The 16,030-nt window shown below is 50.3% G+C and overlaps 1 protein-coding gene across 1 annotated transcript in view; it reads right to left on the reverse strand.

The window, feature by feature from the left end:
• The window catches only part of LOC141103528 (calcium-activated chloride channel regulator 1-like), a 100,191-nt gene that overhangs the window by 46,210 nt on the left and 37,951 nt on the right, over positions 1–16,030 (reverse strand). Inside the window, exons 8-9 of the mRNA XM_073593209.1 lie at positions 11,220–11,403; positions 1,146–1,252 (exon numbers count right to left, since the gene is read on the reverse strand). Coding sequence (XP_073449310.1) covers positions 1,146–1,252; positions 11,220–11,403 — 291 coding nt within the window. The remainder of the gene's footprint in view (positions 1–1,145; positions 1,253–11,219; positions 11,404–16,030) is intronic.

Consider the following 16,030-nt stretch of genomic DNA (forward strand, 5'->3'; position numbering starts at 1 on the left):
GGCAGAAAGAATAGGGGTGGAGAGCACAGGGGCTGGAGAGCACTAGGGGGTACAAAGAGCAGGGGGGGATTCTCCTCCTCTCCCTCCTGCAAGCATTCAGCGGCTGCATGGAGGAATATAGAAAGAGCTCATTTCCTCTATATGCAGCCCCCCTGCCGATCCTCCTATCCAGGCACACAGGGCGGGCTGTACGGGTGGGCATCTTCTCCTGTGGATCACGGAGCTGGCTGGGTCTGTGTTCGGCGGCAGCGGCGCTGTAACACAGTCCCGCCCCCCTAGACCGGCTCGTGTGATAGGCGGAACACTGATTCTATCTACTATCACATGAGCCGGTCTAGGGGGGCGGGACCGTGTTACAGCGCCGCCGCCGAACACAGACCCAGTCAGCTCCATGACACACAGGAGCAGGAGAGAGGGGAGCATGGCAGCCGCAACTCAAAGTGGCCCCAGGGCAGGCGGCCTACCGGTATCCCAGTAGGCCAGTCCAGCCCTGGTTGGGGGCACCTGATGAAAGGACGGACTCTGCTGAGGGCACCTGATGTAAGGACGGACTCTGCTGGGGGCACCTGATGTAAGGACGGACTCCGTTTGGGGCACCTGATAGCATCTGGTGGCAGGCGATGTGGCAGGTGACACGCTCAGGGCTTCCACTGATTCTGCATTATGGTGAGTTGAATGATTTCATTTTATATTGCAATGTAATAATAGAAATAATGTGCTTCAATCATCCTGACACCATAACAACCATGGTGTCGGGATGATTGAAGAGCTAACACCAGGTGTTTGGAGTATCTTTATCTGCTGATTGTTAAACTTTCTGGAATACACATATTTCTATTGTGTTGTAGGATCTGGGCCTGCGCTCTCCCCCCCCCCCCCCCTCTCCTCCTCTCTCTCTCTCTGTCTCCCTCTCGCCCTCTCTGTCTCCATCCCTCGTTCATCTCAGACTCTAACCACACAACCTTTGAGCCATGCCCCTTTAAGCCACGCCCAATATTCAGCTTAAACAATGCCCATTTTCCCTCACGCTCCACCCCCTAATTATAATAAGACTCAACTTACAGGCAAAAAAGTGTCCCTATACATTTATTTACAATGTTGGCAACTATGCTAATCATTTCACCAATTACAAAATAATGCATCACCTGAATAGTTTGATCAACTTCATATCCACTTCCAGACGTCATGGCACTGAATGCATCAATCAGACTATTGGCGTCAATATTATCTGAGGCATAAAAGTTTAATCCACCTAAAAAAATTGATATATAAGCACATCACCCCAAAAAACGAATTTATTAATCCTAAAAGAAAAATACATTATATCCCCAGCGAGCCAGGCTGAACAACCAAAATGTTTGTGCAAAGGATTATATGATTTGTTCCAAATGTTATTGTAATTTTTGCTGGACATTTGATTTGCTTGTAAAAATATTTATTTGGAGAATAATATAAAAGGAATCTGTACACAGAATATTACTTTTATATAGGTCCTGCCTAAGAGCAGACAAAGCAAGATATCCGCTATTACCTAAAAAAAACTCTTCTATGCCTTTTTTATTCGGTTTAAAAAACACGAGGGCCTCTCTAAGCAATCAGTTCAATTTATCTTCCGTCTATCAGGTCCTTGCACCACTTATTTGCTGGTAGATCTACACAGACTGTACAATGCATAGTTGACATAAGTGAGATTGCACAGTCTGTCTGAGTGTAATGTACACTATGTGATCAGTTTAGGAACAGGAACACAAACAGGTCAGGAGGAGCTTGGTATTCCTTAAAACAGCAACAATGTTCAGTAGGAACACCAGGCTGATGAAGAGAGGAAATAAGAAAACATGAAAAGCATCCCATATGTGTCTAAAATAACACATCCTATCCCTATATTTTTTAAAACCGCCCCAAAGAGCTACTGCTTTGTTAAATTTAATTGTTGACCTCTCTGTAACTAGGGAGAGCACTATTTGATTAGTTAGGTCTGATCTGGGCTCTGTAGGTATGGGCTCAATTACTTCCCTGTGTTGCTGCCAGGAAGAATCTGTGGGTGGAGCTGGGAAGAAGAAAGTGCAAGGTCTGGGGGAGGACCAGAGGAGGGCTAGAGTCATCTGCCAGAATGTGCTGGACCAGGGGAGGCAGAGAAGAGGGGATGCTGCAGTTGCATAGAAAGGCACAGGATCTTTAGGAGGAGTTTTGTCCTCCTCTCAGAAAAGCCCGGTGTAAAAGAAAAGAAAAAGAATAAACGTAGGGCTTAAACAGGAACAGGGGACAGTAACAGGGTTTGTTTCGATGCACCGGAGTGGAGGAAAGGGAGGATGAGGAGGAGCCAGCAGGAAGAGAAGGAAGGTCCCTCCCCAGCGTCAGTGTGAGCCGGAAGAGATAGCTTGCAGGCAGCATGGCATCCGTGGAAGATCTCATGGAGCAGCTGCGCGCCGCAGCTGCGTCCAGAGTTGAGCGGTGGCTGCAGGATCAGGTGTCCCTGGTCCTGGGCAAGGGAGTGGCATGTACCAGCACCACAGGGAGGGAATCCGCTCGAGCTCGGTGGTCATGGCTGCCGGAGCGCTTCTCCCCAGACTCCCCCCCCAGGGCTCAGCGTCATACAGGGAGTCCCTTACGGGCCCCCTCAGAGCCCCCCACGAAGCGCATGCCTGTGCCGGTGGTGGGAGGCTCTGGGAGGAATCCTCAGCAGAGACGGGGCTCAGCAGGTGGGCCCTCCGGAACACCCGGGGCCCATACCAGGCCCGCCACGCGGCAGGCAACGGGCATTGTGGGCTCTGTCCCTGGCGAGTCGGCAGTGGGGGCAGGGCTTCGGCGGGGGATACTATCCGCAGCGGCCGTCGGGCCTTCCCATCCAGCAGCCGGTGGCCTCCAGAGGCATGGTGGATCGAGTAAGACGGCAGGAGGCGGGGGTGCCCAGGTGCAGCAAAGCTCCGGAGGCGGCAGAGGTCCAGGAAAGGCGACAAAGAAATCGGTGGGCGGATCTGGCGCGTGGAGGAGGGGCCAGCTGCGGCACGGATCCTCAGCATTCAGGGATGGATCCCCTGGAGGGCTGTCGTGAGGGAGGAAGACATGGTGATGGATCAGTCGGAGGGGGAGCTCTCCTTGTCCGACGAAGATGAGCCTTGCGGAAACCCTGCAGTGATGGAAGCAGGACCTTCGGCTGGTGGGACCTTTCCTAGGCAGCCCGGTAAGTCCACTTTTGTTTCGGGGTACAGGGGGGGGTGGGGGGCTGGACAGGTTGGGGGGTGGTACTAGACCAGGCGCTCAGGTCACCTGCCAGCAGGCGGTCTCTCCCGCGGGCTCCCCACTGGCTTTGTTGGTCTGCGACCACGCCATGTGCAGGATTGCAGGGGTTCCTAGCGGCTTTAAAGGATTTAGTGAGTAGGTTTGAGCCCGGGCGCTCAGGCCAGCTACGCCAGTGTCGGCTTGGGTGGCACCTGGAGGGGCTTCAGGGTCAGGGGATTCGGGGCCCGGGGTAATTCCAGGGCCTTCTGCAGCGACAACTGCGCCCGCGGTGGGGGAAACCGTGGTGGCTGTGATAGACTCGGCGAACAAGGAATCAACAGGTGAGAAAGCGGGGGATGCAGGTAAAAAACAAGACTTGATCAGGTTGGCGGACTCGGCGAGGTGTGAGGTATATGTATGTTTTGAGGGACCACTGGGAGCACACCTTAAGCCGGAGGTTAGGGAGAAGATCTGGAAAGGTGAGTATGTGGCGATATTCTCACTACTGCCACTTGAGAAGTTCAATTTAGGGTAAAACCTGAGGACAACAAGAAGGAGGATGAGGAGAAGAGGAGATATAGGCTCATCCCTCGGACGCTCTAGAACTGGCTCCAGGCGTTTGCTATTCTGGCTAGTGTGATCGTCGAGAAGAACCCCGAACACTGTTCGGCGCTATTCTGCTACCTGGATGTGGTGGGTGAGGCACATAGAGTCTACATGGGAAGTGCGTGGTTAAGGTATGATGAGCAGTCCCATCAACTCAGGGCGATACGCCCGGCCTTGAGGTGGGATCATAAGGACATCAGCCTGTGGATGCGCCTGATGACATCAGCGAGGGCACCGAGCCAGTTTTTTCCAGGGGGGGGGCGGTGGCTCATCCACTCCTGGACAATCAGCCGCAAGAAAATAGGGAGTTTGTTGGCAGTACAATGAAGGTTCCTGCAAGTTTGGAGGGGCCTGCAAATACAAGCACGAATGCTCCGGCTGTGGGGGAGCCCATCCCGTGTCCCGGTGTTTTAAACAGGGAAAAGGCCATGCTGGCAAGTCTACTAACAAGAGGGACGACTTCGGTGAAGGTGGAAAGGATGCCGCCTTTCCCAGATAGGTAACCCGATAGGGAGTCAGCAAAGTTGTTAGGCCTGGGGTTTTCGAAGGGGTTTCGGGTCCCGTTGAACCTAGTCACTGCTCCTCCGATGCCCCGGAACTTGCGTTCTGCTAGGCAACATCCAGAGGTGGAAGCTGCAGAAGGAGGTTGCGTTGGGACGCATGGGGGGCCCATTCCCTGCTTTGCCAATGGCAGATTTGGTGGTCTCACCCTTTGGGTAGTGCCCAAAAAAGAGCCGAATAAATTTAGGCTGATTCACCACCTTTCCTTCCCAAAAGGGGGGTCACCCGGTCAATGATGCCATGCATGTGTGCAGTTTCGTACACTTCGTTCGATGCAGCAATTTTTTGGGTGCGGCATTATGGGTAAGGGGCTAAGATGGCCAAAACGGATATTGAGTCGGCATTCAGATTGCTTCCCGTTCACCCTGACAGTTTCCGTTTGTTAGATTGTCCATGGCAAGAGGAATTCTACGTGGATTGCTGCCTGCCAATGGGCTGTGCTATTTTATGTGCATTATTTGAGCGATTCAGCTCATTCCTGGAATGGGTAGTCCGTGACATCGTGGGAGTGAATTCCATCATCCACTAATTGGATGATTTTCTTTGTGTGGGCCCGGCCTCATCCGACATCTGTGCAGTGCTCCTGGCAACGCTGGAACACATTGCGGAGCGATTTGGGATTCCCCTGGCTCCAGACAAAACGGAGGGGCCAACTACGGTGATTAGCTTTCTGGGCATCATCGTGATGCCATGGAGTGTCAACTGCCCGAGGACAAATTGGGAGCGCTTCAATCGGAGATTCGGGGGATCTTGGGATTTCGCAAGGTCCAACTTAGGACTCTACAGTCGTTGTTGGGTAAGTTGAACTTTGCGTGTTGCATCATCCCCATGGGGCATGTTTTCTGCAGACGGCTGTTTGCAAGTGCGGCGGGGGTTGAGTCCCCCAAGCATTTTGTGCGGCTGGTGAAGGAACACAAGGAGGATTTGTGAATATGGCACTCGTTCCTGGTAGGTTTTAACGGGAGGGCATTGTGGATGTCTGGGCCCGTGAGTAACTTTGACTTGGAGCTTTACATGGATGCCGGATCTACGGGCTTTGGGGCCTTCTTTCAGGGGAAGTGGAGTGTGGGGCCATGGCCAGATTCATGGAAGGTGGCAGGTCTTTTGAAGAACATGGTGCTGCTGGAATTATTTCCGCTGGTGCTTGCAGTGGAGTATTTCGGGGAATCCTTCAGGAATCTGAAAGTGCGTTTTCATGGGGACAACCCTGGGGTGGTGCAGGTCATCAACAAATTGTTGGTGACATTCCCGCCGGTGGTGCGGTTGCTACGACACTTGGTGTTAAGGTGTATGCAGTTGAATGTTTTTGTCTATGATGTACACCGACCGGGAGTAGAGAACGTCATTGCTGACGCTTTGTCTCGCTTTCATTGGGACAAGTTCCAGGAGTTGGCACCTGCGGCAGAGATGCATGGGGTCCCTTGTCCCCCGGGGCTGTGGAAGATTGCCTTGGGAGGGTCTCCGGCTGGATCAGACGATCAGTGAGTGGGGTGACATGGGCTGCCTACAGCAGAGTGTGGACCGAATGGGGTTTGCTGTTGGAACAGGTAGGGTGTTCAGAAGGGGAACAGGATTTCAGGTTGCTGGTGTTATACTTTGTCTCCCGTAATCTGGAGGATGGGGTGTCAGTGAGCGGATTGGGGAGAAAACTGGTGGGGCTTGCCTTTTGGTTTAAATTGCAGGGTTACCAGGGCTTCACAAAGGATTTCTGGGTTAGACAGGCATTGAAGGGGTATCGGCGTTCTCGGCCGACCAAGGACACCAGGCGTCCGGTGTCGTTCGAGCTACTGGGCAGGCTCTTTGCCCAGTTGCTGGATACATGTTCATCACGCTATGAGGTAGTGCTGTTCAGGACGGCGTTCGCTCCCTGGCATTTTTTGGGGCTTTTAGGATTGGTGAGTTGGTTAGCCCTTCCAAGAAGCAGAGAGGGGGGATGGGGGCTGCGGAGGTCAGGATAGATTGTCCATGCAGGTGTGCAAATCTAAAACAGATCAGGAGGGCAGGGGGAAAAGGATACTGATTTTTGCGATACCAGGTTCGCCCTTATGTCCAGTGGCGGCGGTTATGGGTTTCCACGCGATCCGTTTGGATGTGGCGGGATCCCTTTTAGTGCATGAAAATGGGGAATCACTGTTGAGATTTCAATTCATTTCTGTTTTCCGGAAATGTCTGACTGCGTTGGGTTTGGGGGAGCTAAAATTTTCCTTGCATTCATTTCGTATAGGAGCGGCTATGGAAGCGGCCAGATGGTGGTTGGATGAGGAGGCGGTCAAGCGCATTGGTAGGTGGGAGTCGAGGAGGTTCAGGTCATATGTTCGTCCTCAGCTGTTGGCGGTGTAGGGGGATAGAGGAGATTTTGGGTGGATGTTGGCATGGGAATGCGTGTTTTGGGGTGCTGATTTACTGTTATGTGGGTATTTTTCTTTTTTTCAGATGGAACTCAAGGATTGGTCTGGATATTAGGCCATTCCTATGTTTTTTGGGTTGCTAGGAGGGCGGATGTGAGGCCAGAAGGCAGACAGTTGGGCATTTCTAGACAGGAGGCCTGTATTCGGTGGTTGGGGGTGCCAGGTATGCTATGGAGCAGGATTGTTCCGGAAGTGCACCGTTTTGCATGGTTGCACAGGCCGCCTGACATCTTAGTGTTACATGTGGGTGGTAATGATTTAGGCCTTAGGTCCATGTTGGATATTACGTGGGATATTAAGTTTGATTTCCTGCGGCTCCCCATGGCCTTTCCAGGTATGGTGATAGTGTGGTCTGACATTATTGCTCGGACCACGTGGAGATTGGCGAGATCAGTGGAGCGGGTTAATAAGGCCAGGAAGAAGATTAACAGGGATGTCAGCAGGTTTGTGGTCATGAATGGGGGGCTGGCAATCAGACATTCGGAGCTGGAGTGGAGACATGGCGTTACCTTCGAGGAGATGGGGTGCACCTTAATTCCGTGGGGATCAACATGTGGTCTTTAGGATTACAGGATGGTATCCAGAGAGCATTGAGGGTTTGGAGGTGCGCTCAAGGGTAAGGTTTTCCCCTTGTTTGCTGTGGCGGGTGTTGGTCTTTGCGGGTGAAGGAAGAAACCCCAGATAAGGGAGAATGCGGGACCCATTGGTGGTATGGGCCCATTTAGTGGTATTCCAGCTAACGTTGGTTTAGCTGGAATTTGGTTAAAGGATGCACTGCGGTCAGTGGTTTGGTTGTCTCCGAGCTAGATTGTCAGCTGGAGGCCTAGTTTCAGTTAAAGGTACCGGAATGCATTGTTATGATCATTATGGTAATTCTGGGGGACGTCCTGCAAAGACCAACGCGACTATTTGAGGTGGTTTAAGAGATGTTGTTTATACTTATGTAAATTTGATTTGAGTTGTTAATAAAGGGGCTGCTATGGCCAATATTGTACTCCAAAACGGTGTGGTCTCCATTAATGGGAAAAGGGTAAAGTAATGGAGTTGGGTTGGCCGGGTAAAGCAAGAGGTGTATGTGTTATCTGTTTTACAATAGTCAAGAAAAGCCCGGAGTAAAAGAAAATAAAAAGAATAAACGTAGGGCTCACATGACTCGAAGAACAGGGGACAGTAACAGGTTTGTTACAATGCCCCGGAGTGGAGGAAAGGGAGGAAGAGGAGGAGCCAGCAGGAAGAGAAGAGAAGGAAGGCCCCTCCCCAGCGTCAGTGTGAGCCGGAGGAGATAGCTTCCCACCCACCCTCCCTGGTATAGTAGGTATTTAGGTTGTCTTGTAACCTGTTTTCTTTCACAGAATGCTTGGATCCTTGGATGTCGTGGCAGTTGGCGGGTGTTGGTCTTTGTGGGTGAAGGAAGAAACCCCAGATAAGGAAGAATGCGGGACCCATCTGTGGTATGGGCCAGTTTGGTGGTATTGCAGCTAACGTTGGTTTAGCTGGAAGTTGGTTAAAGGGTGCACTGCGGTCAGTGGTTTGGTTGCCTCCGAGCTAGCTTGTCAGCTGGAGGCCTAGTTTCAGTTAAAGGTACTGCAGTGCATTGTTATGATCATTTTGGTAATTCTGGGGGATGTCCTGCAAAGACCAACGCGACTATTTGAGGTGGTTTAATCGCTTGCCGACCGCCGCATGTACAGTACTTATACGTCGGCAGAATGACACGGCTGCGCAAATAGGCGTACCTGTACATCCCTTTGAATGTGCCGCCGTGCCGTGCTCCCGCTGCGAGCTCCCTGAGTAGGATTGCGGGTCCCGCGGACTCACGGAGAGGAAGAACGGGGAGATACTAATGTAAACAAGCATCTCCCTGTTCTGCCTAGTGACACTGTCACTGATCATAGTTTCCTGTGATCAGGAGCTATGATCAGTGATGTGTCACACACAGCCCCTCCCCACCACAGTTAGAATCACTTCCTAGGACACACTTAACCCCTCCCTAGCCCCCTAGTGGTTAACCCCTTCACTGCCAGTGTCATTTTTACAGTAATCAGTGCAATTTTATAGCACTGATCGCTGTAAAAATGCCAAAAATGTGTCAAAATTGTCCGATGTGTCTGCCATAATGTCGCAGTCACGATAAAAATCACAGATCGCCTCCATTACTAGTAAAAAAAAAATATTAATAAAAATGCCATAAAACTATCCCCTATTTTGTAAACACTATAACTTTTGCACAAACCAATCAATAAATGCTTATTGCGATTTTTTTTTTACCAAAAATATGTAGAAGAATACGTATCGGCCTAAACTGAGGAAAAACATTTTTTTTTATATTTTTTTGGGGATATTTATTATAGCAAAAAGTAAAAAATAATGCGTTTTTTTCAAAATAGTCGCTCTATTTTTGTTTATAGCGCAAAAAATAAAAACTGCAGAGGTGATCAAATACCACCAAAAGAAAGCTCTATTTGTGGGAATAAAAGGACGTCAATTTTATTTGGGAGCCACGTGGCACGACCGCGCAATTGTCAGTTAAAGCAACGCAGTGCCGAATCGCAAAAAGTGCTCTGGTCTTTGGGCAGCAAAATGGTCCGGGGCTGAAGTGGTTAACAGATGTTGTTTATAGTTACGTAAATTTGATTTGAGTTGTTAATAAAGGGGCTGCTACGGCCAATATTGTACTCTAAAACGGTGTGGTCTCCATTAATGGGAAAAGGGTAAGGTAATAGAGTTGGGTAGAGTTGGGTTGGCCAGGTAAAGCAAGGGGTGTATGTATTATCTGTTTTACAATAGTCATGCTGTTGGCTGCTGAGACAGGGTGCAGAGATGAGCCTCTCCGCGGCTGCACAAAAAAGCACCAGGACCTGGCAGAGGAGTTCGGATCTCCTCTCTGTTGCTGTCTGCTGAGACAAAGAAGAGATGGAGACGAGAGGATTGTAAGAGGTGTAAGAGCCACATGAAATGGCCTGGTGGACCAGATTCAGCCCACAGGCCTTGTGTAAGGTATCTACAAACTGCTGCTTGTAAATATGGATTTTAACTATATTTGAACAAAGAATGCCTGTAGCATACTATATTTATTTCTGTACTGTTTTTTCACATTTCTGCAACTATTTTTTAGTTCCTCTCAGTTTTAGGCGATTAAGGTATTTTGTGCTGGATTAACAAGTTACAAGTCAGAGTAATTGTAAAGCAGTGACCTGTGCACTCAGCAAGCACTGACTGAAACCATTTGGGCTTTAAGCTTCAAACTGTCTGTCTCATTTATATTTAAAACACAGAAAGAAGCACCAAAAAAAACAAAACAATTAAAAGAGTTCAAGATTACTGGTAAAAAAAGAGTCAAGATCATTTTAAAGAGGAAGTAAACTGATGTTTTTTCTCTGACATGCAAAGTAGAGGCATAATGTGCTAGTATAGTATGCATCTCATACTAGAACATTATGTGAATCTTACCTGCAAACAAAGCCCTCGTTGTCACCGCTGGAGGCCGCATCCATCTTCACCTGTCTTCCTTCCGGGTCCGTGGACTCCTGCTGTGTGACTGGTCGGAGCCGCATGATGTCACTCCCGAGCATGCACGTGGGAGCTGCCGGTCATGGCACAGGGCTCTGAAGAAATGGCACCGTTCCTTCAGAGCGCATTTGTCGATGATGTCAAAACTGCATATACAGTAAATATCTCCTGAACGGTGCACATTTAGGAGGTATTTACAGTACCTACAGGTAAGCCTTATTATAGGCTTACCTATAGGTACAAATAATCAATGTAATTTTACTTCCGCTTTAATTGTTGGTAAAAAAGCCATATAAACACAACCAGCATGTTTCAGGGGCAATGCCACTCCCTTCATCAGGGCTCAACATAGCAAACTTAGGTAGCTCCTTTGCTGCTCAGCAATTGCTGTCAAGTTGTTACTCCATGTGGAGAGTTTAATACTGGTTCTTATATAGATCTATGAAATCACTGTTTTCTCTGTGTTTATCCTGTGTTGTTCCCTGTTGGGGGGGGGGGGGGGGGTGTTGTTCCTGAAATGTGTTGGCTGTTTTTATATGACCTTTTTTTACCAACAATTAAAATGATCTTAGACTCTTTTATCCAGTTTTGGCCTGGTTCTTTTCTGTTTACAGTATCTATGGTTTGAGCTACTGTTGGCTGCCCATCGAGGGAAACTTTCAGCCTGGTAAACGTGGGCAGAAAATCTTTAAGTTCATGTGTACAGCCAGTCTAACAACCAGTTTCTGTTGAATGTTCATGCTGGAGATCCAGCATTCAATTAGTCCATGCATCAACATCGCTTGTGTCAGGGTTATTTTATGCCTAATCCGTATGCATGTTTTTGTGCTTTGGTTAGCATTGACAGTTACCATACCTTGTTATTAAAATGAATGAGTGTATTAATGAAAAAAAGAAGAAAAGAAAACTTGCCAGTTTGTTGTGTAATTTGTTCAAGTCCCTGTGCAGCAGATGGTCCAAGAGCTATAACATGTATTATTGCCCCGCTGTTTATTAGGTTAGAATAACAGGCACTAGGGAAAGATGAATCTTCTCCATCTGATAGCAAAACAAGTTCTGTACCATAAGAAGACTTATCACTGGTTCCTTTATTTACCTGGATGTTATAAAAGCAAAATAATTAGACAGATTCAAAATAACTCAAGAATCACCATAGAGCTCAGGTGTAAAAAAAGGTGTTCCTTTTTCTAGGCAGGCTTGGTGGCGGTAGCATAGGGTGTAATAAGGTAGCTTTTGCCCTTTCCATCCCTGAGGCTTTGATCAGAGTAGGTAAGTGACAATGTTCTCTAACCATACCAGAGGTATAATACCACAATTACAGCTTTATCAAAGTAATAATACTTTAAATTGCTCTATACTGTTTGGGCCGAGAACACAGGGCGCTCTGTAAGCTTACCTATTATGCCAGTAGTTTTAGAGCCCTTTCACACTGCAGGCGTGGGGGCGTCAGCGCTAAAGCACCGTTAGTTTTAGCGACGCTTTACCGTCGCTTTTGTGGCACTTTTGGGGAGCTAGCGGGCGCTTTTTTACCCAGAGCTAGTGGCCAAATAAAGGGTTAAAACCTCCCGCAATGCGCCGCTGCCAAGGCGCTTTTCAGGAGCTTGGGCAGGGGCGCTTTAGGAGCGGTGTATACACCGCTCCTAAAGCTCCTCAAAGAAGCTGCTTGCAGGACTTTTTTTGATGTCCTGCCAGCGCAGCACCCCAGTGTGAAAGCCCTCGGGCTTTCACAATAGGATTGCAGATGAGGCTCTTTTCAGGCGCTTTATAGGCTTTTTTTGCGCTAAAGCGCCTGAAAAATGCCTCCAATGTGAAAGGGGTCTAAATGTCAGGGCTCTGAAAATATACAAGCAACTGGTAAAGGGAATGTATGCTACTAGGTGATCTGCATTAGCATGCAGGCAACCCTCAACTTATGTCATCTACATGATAACAAGAAGGACTACAGGGGATGTGCCTCTGACAGCCAGGCTGCTGTTAAAGAAAATGGATAATGCTAACTGTCATCCAGACTGAAAATCAGTCACTGGCAATAGGCAGGAATAAAACTTTGGGAGGACAGTGAAAGCAGCCCAGTGGCATGCTGAATACAAAGTTAGAGTCTTGCACCTTCAAAAACAGATCAAACAAATCAGGAATGGAAGTTCCAGAAAGGACTCTAGCTGAGCAGGCACGCAATCAGCGGAGGGGATACATGGTAAGGTTATCCAGTCAACGGAGGGTTAACATACAATAGCATCTGTTTAACTAGGCTCTTACTCATGGCTGGGGAGAAAAGGAGCTGGGGGAGCCTAGAGGGTATTAGTTGTTGTGGGGGGCTTTAGCAGTTGCAGAGCAGGAAGCAAGGGACGAACATCTAGTGTCCCTGGCAGCTGTGTCCCTCTCCCTGCGATGAGATGAGTGAGTTAGAGCAATTGCTGGCCCAGCTCAGGGCAGCAGCCGACGTTCATGGATTGGCATGGGTGCAGAGCCAAGCAGTGGCTTTGCTCCAGGGGGTCAGGCAGAGCCCCCCGCTACCAGGGCCTGTCTCACCGCGTGCTCGGATGTCCAGCCCTTTCGGAGTGCTGTAGTCCCGACAGGACCCCTAGGGCTCAGCGCCGCAATGGGCACCCGCCTTTGGACCCTTCAGGCCCCCCTGCCAAGTGCATGCTGGCTGTAGCAGGTTGCGGGCCTGGGAGGAACCCCCAGCTTCAGTGGAGCCCTCAGGAGATGGGCACTCACCGGCGTGTGGCTCAGGTTTCATCCTCCATCATCCAGATTCCGGACCGGGCTGCTGTCGTGACTGGCGATGCTCCAGTTAGCAGGACAGCCCGGCGTGGGAGAGTGAGTACTGCGGGCACCGGCCTGTCCCCTGGTGCGGCCGGCGGCCCTTCCCAAAAGATGGACGATCAGCGCAAGAGGGAGGGCACATCTGCCCCAGGAGGAAGAAAGATGGCGGCGAGTCGCAGTCGGGGCCTGGGAGACCTGGGACGCGCTCTGATGACGTCAACACAGGCGGATGGTTGGGAACGGCGTGGGGACACAGCGAGCATCCAGCATGATGGCTGCGTGTGGCACGCCTGCAGCAGTTGAGGGGAGAGGACAGTCTTCAGCCCGGAGGTCGGCGGGTCCTGCGGTGGCAGATTCCCAGGTGGAGGTGGAGTCCAGCAGCTTAGAAGAAGGGAGCTGGAAGAGGACGTTCCGGTGACAGCGAGGGAGTCTGGATCCGCAGCTGGGGGGGGTCCCCGGCCCCATGAAGCCTGGTGAGTGCTCTTTTGCTATGCTACCTTTTCTTTCTCCCTCTCTAAGCGAGGGGTCAGGGGTCGGGAGGCACGAGTTAGGGCATCTGTGTAGGGGTCAGAGGTGCTTGCCCGTGATGTGTTGGTCAGTCTGAGGGAACTGCTACAAAAACTTGAGGGGAGAGTAGTGCAGGGGGTGGCGCCAGAGGCGTCGCTGGATCGACCGAAGGTACCGGAGGAGTCGGCGATTAGAGTCCCCCCCTTCCTTGGTACAGGTGCTGTCTGAGGCGGGGGTTCCAGCGGAGAGAGACAGTGCGGCCATGGGGGTGGAGAAGTCAAAAGATTCAGCGAAGTGCGAGGTATGTGTGCTTCGAGGGACCCCTGGGTACCCACCTTAAGCCCGAGGTGAGGGATAAGATTTGGAAGGGGGAATATGTGGAAACCTTTTCCTTGCTTCCCCTTGAAAAGTTTAACCTGAACCGGGTGAAACCTGACGAAAGCAAGAATGAGGAAGAGGAGAAGAGGAGGTATCGCCTCATCCCTCGAACATTTGCCAATTGGTTGCAAGCTTTTGCGATTTTGGCCAGTGTGATTGGTGAAAAAGCGCAAGACAATTGTTTGGCTCTTTTTTGTTACCTGGACGCCATTGGCGAGGCCAACAGGGTTTATTGTGGTGTGGCTCCGTTATGACAAGCAGATCTGGCAACGGAAGGCCGTCCGGCCCACCCATTTACTGGAATCATAAGGATATTGGCCTCTGACCCCGGCCAGGGGGGTAATCAGTTTTTTTCAGGAGGGGCTGGCGGCACTGGTACCTCAGGTACGTCGGCCTCTAGGAATAAAGGGATCTGTTGGCAGTTTAACAACAGTTTCTGCCGCCTCGGCGGTACCTGTCGCTTTAAACACGAATGCTCCGGGTGCGGCGGCGCCCATTCACTCGCCCACTCTTTTAATTTGGGAAAAGGTCGGGCAGGTGATACGTCTGGAAAGAGGGAGGACTCCGGGGAGGGTGGAAAGGATGTTTCCTTTCCTAATTAGGTACCCGGATCAGGAGTCTGCTCGACTCCTTGGGGGGTTTACGGAGGGATTTCGTATCCTGTGCACTTTGACAGTGGTACCGCCTTTGTCCGATAATTTACATTCGGTGCACCAGTACCCAGGAGTGGTGTCGGTGAAACTTGATAAGGAAGTTTCCCTGGGTAGGATGAGCAGCCCTTTTTCCGCTCCTCCGTTTCCGGGCCTAGTTGTGTCCCCCCTAGGGGTGGTTCCCAAGAAAGAACCCGGCAAATACCGCTTGATACATCATCTCTCCTACCCCAGAGAGGGCTTGGTCAACGATGGTATTGACCTGCAGGCCTGTGCGGTCACCTATACATCTTTCGATGCGGCTGCTTCCTGGGTACGCAAGTATAGCTGAGGTTCTTTGTCAGTCAAAACGAACGTTGAAGCAGCATTTCGCCTGCTTCCGGTTCATCCTGAAAGTGTTCCCCTGCTAGGCTGTCGGTGGCAAGGTCGATCATTGTCTACCGATGGGGTGTTCCATTTCCTGCGCTCTGTCGAGACTTTTAGTTCTTTTGTCGAATGGGTTGTAAGGGATGTGTCCGGCTTGAATTCCATCATCCACTATCTGGATGATTTCCTGTGCACTGGACCGCCAGATTCCTCCCCTTGCGCGGTGTTGCTGGGGACCCTGCAACACATAGCAGACCGGTTCGGCATTCCTTTGGCCCCAGACAAAACGGAAGGCCCGGCGATTGAGCTGGTTTTTCTAGGTATAACAATTGATTTGGTGGCCATGGAGTGCCGTCTGCCCGAGAACAAACTGGTGGCCCTATGGAGGGAGGTTAACGGCGCGGCTGGCAAGCGCAAGGTTCAGTTAGGGAGTTGCAGTCCTTTCTTGGGAAGTTGAATTTTGCCTGTAGGATCATTGCTATGGGCAGAATTTTTTGCCGCTGGCTGTTCTTTGCTATGGCAGATGTTAGCGCCCCACGGCACTACATTCGTTTAACTAAGGATTTACGGGCGGTTCTTAGGATTTGGGACTCCTTTTTGGAGTCCTACAATGGTCACTCCCTGTGGATGACAGGCCCTGTCAGCAATGCTGGCGGTCGAAATTTGGGGGGATGCCTTTCGCAATAAGAAAGTACGCTTCCACTGTTTCAATATGGGGGGGGGTAATGGCTATCATTAACGACTCAGCCTCTTCCCCGTCTGTGGTGCGCCTTCTGCGCCACTTAGTTTTGCTATGCTTGCAATTGAATGCTTTCATTTATGCAGTGAACATTCCTGGGACGCATTTAAATAAAGGAATTGTCAAAAACTGTCTCTTGTCATTTTTAACATTTTTGACACTTTTTTAGAGAAATGGTAGGGGTACCCACTTACCATTTCACACAGGGGGGAGGGCCGGTATCTGGGGGTCCCCTTGTTAAAGGGGGCTTCCAGATTCCGATAAGCCCCCCGTCTGCAGACCCCCACAACCACCGGCCAAGGGTTGTGGGGATGAGG

The sequence above is a fragment of the Aquarana catesbeiana genome, linkage group LG07 (genome assembly GCF_042186555.1).
Source record: "Aquarana catesbeiana isolate 2022-GZ linkage group LG07, ASM4218655v1, whole genome shotgun sequence".
Classification (NCBI taxonomy): domain Eukaryota; kingdom Metazoa; phylum Chordata; class Amphibia; order Anura; family Ranidae; genus Aquarana; species Aquarana catesbeiana.